The sequence below is a fragment of the Salvia splendens genome, chromosome 20 (genome assembly GCF_004379255.2).
Source record: "Salvia splendens isolate huo1 chromosome 20, SspV2, whole genome shotgun sequence".
Lineage (NCBI taxonomy): Eukaryota > Viridiplantae > Streptophyta > Magnoliopsida > Lamiales > Lamiaceae > Salvia > Salvia splendens.
In genome coordinates this window covers 7,251,718-7,262,594 of record NC_056051.1, presented here as the reverse complement: position 1 = coordinate 7,262,594, position 10,877 = coordinate 7,251,718, and the positions used below count along the sequence as shown (strand labels likewise).

The 10,877-nt window shown below is 44.8% G+C and overlaps 1 protein-coding gene across 1 annotated transcript; it reads right to left on the bottom strand.

Annotated features, from left to right (window-relative positions):
* Positions 1 to 5,094: 5,094 nt before the first annotated feature.
* LOC121781390 (fibrous sheath CABYR-binding protein-like) lies at positions 5,095 to 9,693 on the bottom strand. The gene is made up of 5 exons (XM_042179139.1): positions 9,346 to 9,693; positions 7,678 to 8,460; positions 6,334 to 7,617; positions 5,615 to 5,823; positions 5,095 to 5,101 (listed from the first exon to the last, which is right to left on the bottom strand). The coding sequence occupies exons 1-5, from the start codon at positions 9,691 to 9,693 to the stop codon at positions 5,095 to 5,097; spliced, it is 2,631 nt and encodes an 876-aa protein (XP_042035073.1).
* Positions 9,694 to 10,877: the final 1,184 nt, after the last annotated feature.

The window sequence follows — 10,877 nt, the reverse complement described above, 5'->3', positions numbered from 1 at the left end:
AATTATTGGGAGTTGGGGTTAATTTAATAATCGAGTTGAAGATTGATAAATTAATTCCCAAATAAATTATTGAGTTCCCGAGGATGGAAATTATATTTCGGACTCGTTAGAGTATGATCAAGGAAAATGTCTTGATGGGATGCCCATTTGTGTTAGGAGAAATCTTGGTAACCATAACATTGCTTATGAAATTGAGTTCACATGTGTAGTATGGTTAGGTTGGAAATCCTATGCTCTTTACTTGATACAAACTTCATTGTTTGATGATAGCATCCTAATCTCTAGTGGCCGAATTTTTCCAATATTGTTATTACTTTATGATCACGATGATGGTATGATTCATGAGACCATATATTCACTAGATATACTCCACGTAGTGATGTGCGAGCTAGACTATGTAGCCCACAACACCTTTGGTAAGCCTAGTCCAACTTCTAGAACTATGATATTTGATTTGGACTCGCTCGATTTTGTAGGTATACTTGATTAGGATTTGAAGACAAATCCTTCAAAAGAAGGAGGGGATGATGTAAATCCGGGTGTCCCAAAGAAGAATCGAAGAACCGGATTTGAGGACAAATCCTTTCACAAAGAAGAAGAGGATGATGTGAATCTAGATATTCAACATCGAGTTCTTTCTTTTTTTGTTATACTCCACTAATGGAATTCCATTTTAATGAAGGAGATTATATGTATTCCGAAGGGAGGAGTGACGCATAAGAGTTATGCGTCGTTATTAATGAACGCACAACCCTTATGCGTATTTCGTTAATGACGCACAAGGGTTATGCGTCGTTTAAAGACGCATAATGCTTATGCGTCACTAACGAAAGACGCATAATGGTTGTGCGTCTTTCAGTCAGCTTTTAACAGCCCACAGGCAGAAGCAGCGCACAGAATACAATTTCATTTCCTCTCTCGGGTTTTTGGCGATTTCCGACGATTTCCAACGTTATCTCCATAAGATCCGGTAATTTGTTCATCAATTTAGCTACATTCATCATTGTTCATGTTTATTTTGCTTTCATTTGTTAGTTTTACCAAATTTATAAAATTAGGGCTTGTAGGAAAAATGTTCATAATTGTTGTTGTTTTAAATGTTTTTGATGCAGAAATCATGCAAGTATTTGTGAGTTTGTATTGGGGTGGTAGAGTAGTTCAACTACCACATATGGGTATTGGTTATGAACCACCTCGTGCGAGGAGCTCCATCATATTAAATTCATGTGTTTCCTATTATGAATTGGTAGCAATGATATGTGATGCGATGAGAATAGATATGAACCGACACACAATTGAATTATTATGGAGACAATGTATAGTCTTTGCTTCCGGTATGAGTTATACATGTTCTGTGATTTGCAATGATGAAAGTGTGATGTATATGTTCAACAATGCTCAAAATTCAAGTGGGTGTATTGAATTATTTGTTGAGTATTCACCTGTGAGGAGTTCAGAAATCCCACCAGTTGTTAATTATGGTATTGGATCATCTGCGAGGGTTAAACAAATGAGCTTTGATTGTGGTATTGGATCATCTGCGAGGGTGGAGCATATGAGCTTTGATCATAGTATAAATAAGCAGAGAGATGTTGCAGATGTTGCTGATGTTTGTGTTGGATTGAACGATGTGGTAGATGTTGCAGATGATCTTGGTGAGCCAAGGCCACTATCTGAGATAGAGCCAGACCCCGATCTCAGTGATGGTGATGGTGCTGATGATGTTGATGATATTTCTAATGATGAGATAGTACCATGTAAACCTATTATGCAAGGTGAACAACCACTTCCGGAGTACAATCCTAGGAGGTTTAGATTCTTTCGTGAATTACCAAGTCGTCCGTCTGGAGTATCTGATGATGTTGGTTGTAATGAACACAGCCTTTTGTATTGGGATGAGAATGCGCCGCATCAGATTGTGTTGGGAACAAAATTTAATTCCAAGCTACATGTGAAGACTGCTATAACTATGTGGAGTTTGTGGAATGAAAAACAGTTTAAGGTCGTCGAGAGCAAATTAAGAAGGTGGCATGCCGTATGCAAATTTCCAGCAGGAACGACAGTAACAGGGGCATGCATCATTGAAAGAGCAGGTTTGCGTAGGTGTCGTTCAAGCAAGGATGTATCCTACTGATCAGGATGAAACAATCCCCTGCTAAGCCTAAAACCTGGTATCAATAAATCCTCAACCCTCTTCTACTAGGTAGTATAGTGAAGGTAGGGGTCGAATCCCACAGAGATGGTGACGGTTGGACAGATTGCGGTGATATTTTGGATGGTTTGGTTAGCTACCACGCTTGGTTGAGTCTCCACCTAGACGGGAAATTAAGATGGTGTCCTACTGACTAGGAAGGGTGAATGGTGGTCGACATGTAGTGGTGTACGTGGAATTATGGTGGATGCGGTGTAACAGAAAATATGCGGAAAGTACTAGGTTTCTATAAAAGGCTAAACAGAAAAGTAGAGAATAAGTGGTAGTTGTGGTGACTAGGCTGACAGATCTGCAGGGTGTACTAATGGTGAAGGACAAAAAGCAAAAAGCATCTAAAAAGCAAAAGTGGTCCCAAACTTGGATATGGACATCATCTTCTTCAACAAACACAAACTAAAATCAGAAAACAAACCAGATTCAGCACCATAAAAACACAGATTAATAACTCACGAACACAGATCTACAATCAAAAATTCCAAATCGAAAATCAAACATCGAAACTGAAATCCCGCCTACTGATCAGCACGGAAGAAAACAGGAAACACATAACTGCACCTTGCACGAAACAAACATCTATGAAATAAAAGTAAACAGATTATGCTAACTCGAAGAAATAAACTACTAACTGGAAACACACGATTCGGTACTCAAAACGACCAGAAACTCTAGATCTAAGCTAACTAGGCGAAGGAAAAGGAGATCGGCGAAGTAAACTGAACAGAAAACAACTTCATAGCATAAAACATGTTTGGATCTTCAAACAAAGTACATCTAGGCAGTGAAATTCAAAAGCAAACAAAGATCCAGCGTAAGGAAAAACAGGCAATTTAACTACGAAAGCGAAATAAAAGTGTTTTGCCACGCCGGGCGATGGAACTTCTAACTACGATCTTGCTGACTGGATGAGAACGTCTGGAACTCTGCGAACTTCTTGATCTTCAAATGACCATGGCAGTGGCGAGGAACGAGACTCTGGACTGGGCTGAAGGACTGAACTACCTAGAGAATTCTACCTAAGAGTGATGATGATGAAAATAGATCTCCCTTTTTCTCTCCAAGTGGGTTCCTTTTATAGGGAGGCTTGCCCTTGATTTTAGGGTAAATCCTTATTTCAAGATGACTCATTTGCCCTTAACTGTGGGTAATCAGCCTCAGCTATCCGTCTTCTCCATCTCGAACCGTTTTAGCATGTATACTGATCAGGATAGCAACATCCTGACACCCTTTTCACTTGAGTTATTCCGAAGCTTCCCTACTGGTTAGAACACTCAACCTACACGCTTAAGCAACTTGTTTTGCAGATAAAGTTCAAATATGCACATCATACTGACCAGTAACCAAGGCCTAGAATACGACTTATCAAACTGCTCACACTTACCACATGCTTGTCCTCAAGCGTGAAGAACAAACAAAAAGAAATAAGTCGAATTATAGCCTGGTTACTCCCCTGACCGAATCTACCTAAACAAGACTCTATACTACGACGCAAAGAAAAACATTTGAACAAACATAGAAAAACACACAAACAAACATAAAAAGACTAAAACACAAAGATCGGGCTATATTTTCAACCATCCCTCCCCTCGGGATCAGGTGCAATCCGGCCTTAGACAGCCTTGAACTTCCGCCGCCCCCCCTTTCTCTCCTAGTCAGTATATCCGCTCGTCAAGATCGCCCAAACTTTCAGCCAAACACTAGGTTCACTTAGTCACTCATACCTCTCCGGGAATGTTAGGACTGTTCTCTAATAGTGCTCAACCACAATTGCTTCGGACTTAGATTTCACGTGCAACTACTGAAGGGCTTAAAGGCTTGTAACGGGGCTATTGGTTTGTAGTGTTTTGGGTGGATGTTCCTAAAGCTCTAAGGTTCAAAAAATTTCTATTTTATTTGATGTGGGGGAACTGTGTGCATTTGGGCCTCTGGTTAGTTGTTTTTCTTGGCTGGCGCTTCTGGTTTTGATCTCCAACTGGTCAGTAGCTTCTTGTGGCTTCGCCACCCTTATGCCTTCTTCATTTTTTTGTGGCCAAGTTTTTCTGACCATTTTCCTTCATCTTTTCTCTTTTTTTTTCTTTCTTTCCCCCCCTTTTTTTCTTTGTGGCTTCGCCACCCTTATACCTTCTTCTTCTTTTTTGGACCTGGGATGACTCCCTGGTCGATTTTCTTCCAAACTTCCTTGCCCAGCTGGTTCCTGCCTTCTTATACACCTTTCTGGCCAGTAAGCTCCAATCGTCTCATGCCTTGCACACACAATCCCATTGGCTAGGGGTATATATCTGGGTATAAAGAGTTAAGAAAATGGGTTCTAAAGGTGGTTTTTTTTTCGGGGGGGGGGGGGGTTTCCTACTTCCTTCAGTGTTGCTACACGCAGTCACTTCACCCTAGGCACCCTGTGGCAGCCACTCTTTTCTTTTCTGAATTAGTGGAAAGTGGTTCCACTTTAGGCTTTTAACTCACATTTAAAGAGGGCTTTTGTGTTTTGGCTCTAAGTGTGGGCTTTTCTTTCATACTCGCATCATCTATCCTGGCTAGGAGGTACTAAGGGGGGTGGTTTCTGTTTTCCAGCATGTCGTATCTCCCTCAATTCCCCTCACCGTCAGCTCAGGACAGTTGAGTTTTAAGCCCAATCAACACACAAAAGAAAAAAAACTAGACCTAACAAGACACTAACACAAGCACAAACACAAACCACACATATACATATACATCATATTGGCCATTGCGTCCCCCTCCCACTTCACAAGTGTCTGCCCTCAGATAAGGCTGTGAAGTGGAAAAGGTAATGGCCAGTACAGTGGACACACAAACATGACAAACAAAACGACATGCTAAAAACTAAAACTTCTCACACTTAGACTATAAAGTAGGCTAAGTGGGAGAGTTTAAAACCTAAGCAGAATCCAATAATTACAAAACACATATATACATAAACTTCTCACACTTAGACCATGCAATGGGCTAAGTGTGAGCCAACATGCTTATGAAAACAAAACAAAGAAAAAAAACACAACACATGCGTCAAAATAGCGAACCCTGACTTCTCACACTTAGACTATTGCGTAGGCTAAGTGTTATGAAAAGGGTTTGCTCACATACTACACGGATTATACTACCTAAAAAAAATAAAACACAATTAAAATACGAAAAACTAAAAACTGAAAATAAAAAGAAAACTAACTGGTCAGGTGGGGTGGTAGTCACTTGTTCCTCCTGCTCCTTCGTGGGGCAGGTTGTGGTGCAGGTGGTTCTTGCGGTTGCTCCTCCTCATTCTCGGACTGTTTTGTTTCAGGCTCGGCCGACTCCTCGGCATCTCCGTCCTCTTGTCTCTCCTCTTCTGTTTGGGGTCCTTGTGATCCGACTTCCTGGCCTCCGTGGCCGCTTGTACCAGCTTCTCGTACTAACTTTTCAGCAGCTAACTCCCTCAAGATTCCTCCCATCACCGTTGCCAAACGGTTCAACTCCGCCCTTGCTTTCCTATTTTCATCGGCTAACTCCGCCACTGCTTTTTCCAATCTCTCATGCCTCTGCTCCTGCGCTGGTGTTCCTTGGGCTGCCGTCGCTCTCCCGGCTGGTATAGCTCCTTTTCCCATCGCGTAGAAACGTGGTATGCCCTGCCTCATGTAAACGGTGTTCATTCGGATGAACAATGGTGTATCAAAGAGGCCGGGAGGGTCGACCAATGTCAAGGGGGATAAGTCCTCTCCCTCCAAGATAGCTATGTTGTTCCTGACAAAAACTTCCAATATATGGCAGAGGGAGAGGTTCCTCGCTGGGTGGGTGGCAATTAGATGGCATTGGTAGGCGGTCCAAAATCCCAGATGTAACTTCCTTCCGTGCTTGGTGCACCAGAGAAGGTATAACTCCGTCATCGATGTCCTAACAGCGGAGTTCGACTGGCCCAACAAATTGAAGTCCAAGTGAAGCTGGACTAGGCGTAGGAATGGGTTATTGAAATGGATTGAGCGAGAGATAGTGGATGCAAATTCTCCAGAGACTGGGTGAGTTAACTCCTCCCATGCCTCCTGGGGCTCAAATTCCACATGTCTGCGGGGAATTCCCCGCTCCCTACTTCTCCACTCAGGCCCTATGGCCTCTCCTAAACTACACATTCCCAATCTGACCGTCCACTCAATCAAGCTCATGTTCACCTCTCTTCCGAATACCCTAAAGGTTATGGACTCTTCAACCAGATCCGTAGTGACCTTGAATCTAAAGGTAGTGAAAAACTCATTTGCCAGCCTTATAGGTATACTCGGATCCCCATTCTCCAACAACCAATCAAATCCCAACGCACGCAAATGCAACAAGAGAGTCTCACGGGAATTCAATTCATCAAGTGCTGGGAAAAAGAGTACCTTCCCACTCTTAATCTGCTTGTTGTCGTCCTTGTCATCAAACGCATCCTGAAGCTTTTTAGTGCTGAAGTGCTTCATGTCTTCTATTAGCTCGTCAGTGAGCTCCACCTTCCGACGCTGGTACTTCAATCTTTCCACGGGATGATGCATCAACTCTCGATGGTTGTGTGGGAGCTGCTTTTCCCCATACTCCTCGTCCTCTAGGGAGACGTCGTTTTCTGACCCCGATTCTTCACTTGCGGTATACTCACTGTCACTCAGCTCCTTTCGGCGCGGTGGGGCTCTCTGATCTGACTCTGTGATGGCGATGCCGGTGTTGACCGTGCGTTGCTTCTTACTGCTTGGTTTCTTCTTAACAGGGGCTTTCCCCTTCCTTTTCCTCTCCTTGCGGTATCTGTCCTCATCTCCGTCTTCATTTTCCTCCGGTCTCTCCTCTGTTGGTGTTGAAGGCTCCTTCTGGGCAGTAGACCGGGTCTCCAAGCGGATATGGGTACTGTCATCTCCTGGCTCTAGGTGCCCTACTGACTCCGATGCGAGGTCCAGACCCTCAGCCATCGTGTCAGTTTCTTCCCTCTGATCACTAGGCGTGGGTGAGACCACTTCGGTTGCTGTCGAGGCATCTTTCAAGTTGGTAGCCGACAAGGATTCCTCCCCAGGTTTTGTAGGAGTAGCCCTGTGTTCTTCACTAGAGATTTCCAACGCACTTGCTGCCGTGTTTGCTCTTGCCTTGTTGGATGTCCATTTCCCGAAGCATCTTTGCGATACTCTCTTTGGCTTCAGCCGTTCTGCCTTTGGATCACCTTTAAACACTAATTTTCTTTTAACTGCTTTCGGTTTCAATACTGGTGGTACCACCTGCTCTGGTTCCGCTGGTTGTACCTCGGTATTCTTCTCCTCGATTTGTGTATCACTCCCCCCTGCTTCTGGCTGGGGAGTCACCGACTTCGGCTCTACCTCTTCAGTCTGTTTCTCTTCCACCTTGTCTACTGGCTGGTGGGCTAGGCCTTCTGGGTCGTTCCTTGTACCAGCTTCTTCACTCTCTCCTACTGCCTCCGATGCGAGGTCCAGACCCTCAGCCTTCTTGGAAGTGCCATCTTCCATCCTGGTTACCTCGTTCAAAAGCTCCTCAAACTCCTCATCAGTCATAAGGACTTTTTTTCGGGCCGTTTCGTTCAGATCTATCCCCTCCCTTTCCATTTCTTGGGGAACGAGTTCCGCTACCAGTGTTCTCTCCGATTCATCTTCTTCCTCCCGGCTCTTCTGCTCCTCCCTTGCCTTCCATTCACCTTCCCCTAGGTCGGAGTCACAATAGGCAGAAAGACGGTCAACATCCATTGGTTCGATTTGTTGGCGAGTCGGGGAGGGTTTTGAGGATTCTGATGGTGCGGTCGCCAAGGGAGATTTCTTTTCTGGTGGGATTGTTGAGGAAGTTGGAATGGGAGTCGGTGGGTGCACTGTGGGCTGAACATTTGTTTCTGGGGTAGGTACTATCGGGGTTCCTCCGGTCATGCTTGATCCGCCTCCGATTTGGTTAAAACCCGCCAACACAGCCGCCCAATCTTTATTTGGGTCCTGCTGCCTGAGGAACTCCACCAGTTCGTTCAAGGGAATCATCGCCGGAGCCTGAGGAATCGGCTCTTGTGGTTGCGGTTGTGGGTTTGGCGGCCGCTCTTCAGTCGGCGGTTGTATTTCTGGAATTCTCTCTCGGAGGTTTGAAAAGGGTCTCACCGAGGCTTGTTTGTTGGCAGTTTTCTTTAAATCTACTTGTTGGGGAAGTGTGTCTGCGGGTAGAAGGTTTTTTGCAGCATCCCCCTCTTTTTCTAATTCACCATCTGAGAATTCCTCTGTACTGGCTGGTAGTTGAGCCCCTGCGGCTCCAATAAATTCTGATTTCTGACAAAAGTTCATAATTGCTCTTTCTATCTCTTCATCAGTCAACCCTTGGCTACTGATCAGATCACACCATGCAGCAGCTTCTACGTCAGCCTGCTCATAAACATCTAAAGCTTGGAGTTTCTCCTGCAATAGTTCGGTCTCAAGAAAATCATGGACTAGGGGGTCAATCACATCAACATAGCACGAGTTTTCAGAATCTATAGGTTTTTTCATGGCCTTATTGATATCAAAAGTAAATTTCTCCCCATGAAAATCAATGCAAATTGTTCCCTTAGCCATGTCTACTATCGTCTTGGCCGTTCTCAAAAATGGTCTTCCCAACAAGATGCCACTCGATTCCCTAGCCTCGGACTCACTCATTTTGATCACATAAAAGTCAGCAGGGTAGGTAAAATCATGCACTCAAACCAACACATTCTCTAAAACACCCTCAGGACTTATGCATGACCTATCAGCCAGTTGGATCAACACCCTAGTATTCGACAATCTAACCCCCTTCAATCGGTTATAGATCGACAAAGGCATGACATTAATAGAAGCTCCAAAATCACACATTGCATGCTCGACTTTCACATCTCCTATAGTTATAGGCAAAGTGAACATACCTGGATCGGCCCTCTTGGGCGGTAGCTTCTCCTGCACAATTGCAGACGCGATCCCTTCTACCATGATCTTTCCATCCTCCTGGGCTTTCCCGGCTATGAATTCCTTAATGAATTTCCCAAGTGGGGGTATCTTCACGGCTTGGAGGAATGGTATGGTAACATCCAGCTTCCCGAAAATTGACAAGTAATCCACTGGGTTTTCCTTCTTCCTCTTAGTTACGAAACGGTAAGGGAATGGTTTTTCCCCCTTTCTCTCCTCTACCGGTCCCTCACCAACCTTCTTGGGACCTTCCTTGGGCAGATTCTGGGTCTGAGTTCCCTTCGTTCTGGATTCTACCTCTTGATGGGGTTCCTTCCTGACCAGTACGTTCTCGGGCTCGCCTTTTCCACATGGTGTTTCTCCCAAGAAAAATGGGTCCTGCATCTGGGGTAGAGGTCTGCGTAGCTCTTCTTCCGAGACAACGTCCCCCAATAATGTTGCTCCACTTGGTTCTCCACTAGACTTCTTTGGCTGGGGTCCTTCATAGGTAGTACCGGATCGTAGTGTGACTTTGCTCACATTCGTCTTTTCAGGCACATAGACTGTGGACAGGAGTTTCCCTGAGTTTCCTTTCATTTCACCCATCGAACTGGCCAGTTGGGCCAACTGCCTATTCATCATATCCATGTTCGTCTTATGCTCCTTCTAGGCACTCTGCATCCCTTGCACTACTTCATTATGGGATTGTAACTCACCCTTGATACCTTGCTGCGATGCGAGCAATTCTCCCATCATGTCCTCCATAGATCTCCTTGACCTGCTAGGATATTGGGATTGATTCGGCCCTTGGTGCTGGTTATACTAGGAATTTTGGTTGGGCTGGAAATTTTGGAAATTTTGCTGGTTCGGGTTAGGTGGGTATTGGTTATACTGGCCAGGAGGGTTGTACTGGTCAGTATGATATTGGTTCTGGTTCTGGTTCTGGTTCTGGTTTTGGAACTGGGTTGGGTTTTGCTGAGGTGGTGGTCCTTGGTTAGGTTGACTCTGATAATTTTGAAAGTTCCTCTGGTGGGGTGGTACATAAACAGGGTTTGGGTTTTGTGGGTGTTGGTTTTGAGGTTGTTGACTGTGGGGTTGTTGGTTCCTTCCTGACCAGTTGAACTGGTTGTTTGGATTTTCCAGGCCACGGTTGAAATTCTGGTTCGGGTGGGAATTGTATTGGTTCTGACCTTGACCTTGGTTTTGATTTTGGCTTCCATCTCCCCATCGAAAATTTAGATGGTCCCTCCATGGTGCGTCCCACTGTCTCCCCTGGATCCAATTCCCATTTGAGTTAAATTACCCGGCAGCATTAGTCTGCTCCATACTAACCAAGTCGTTTGGCTGATCAGAGCTCGGCCCTTGGTTCCCTTGTTCTGCACCCTTGTAGTTTCCAGCTGGGGAAGTTGGTGGCACATTTTTCTCGATTGCGCTCAAGAGCGTCTTCTTCAATTCGTCCATCTTCTGTTCTATCTTCTGCTCCTGGTCAGTAGACAAGGCGCTGGCAATCCTTTCTCTGCTGTAACCATCTCTGGAATTGTCATACTCCTTTTTTGCGCTCAACAGTTTCCCTAGGACCCTTTTAGCTTCGCTGACCCTTAGCTGCGTGAAGCTTCCTCCTGACGAGGAATTCGCTAGATCCTTGGTAGCTTTGTTCATCCCTTCATAAAAGACATGGTGTACTTCAATATCCGCCATGCGATGGTTGGGGCACGCATCCAAAAGGCTCATATATTTCGCCCAGTAATCACTCAAAGGCTCATCGTACCCTTGCTTCACATTAGTTATCT

Bases quoted from the DNA above. Each gene is read 5' to 3' on its own strand.
- LOC121781390 (XM_042179139.1), bottom strand. From the start codon at position 9,693: ATGGGTGAAATGAAAGGAAACTCAGGGAAACTCCTGTCCACAGTCTAT. The intron at 8,461-9,345 runs GTTGGTGAGGGA...AACTTTTGTCAG, and splicing joins CCAAGGAAGGTCCCAAGAAG to AAATCAGAATTTATTGGAGC. The intron at 7,618-7,677 runs GTAACCAGGATG...CTCGCATCGGAG, and splicing joins TTGAGGAGCTTTTGAACGAG to GCAGTAGGAGAGAGTGAAGA.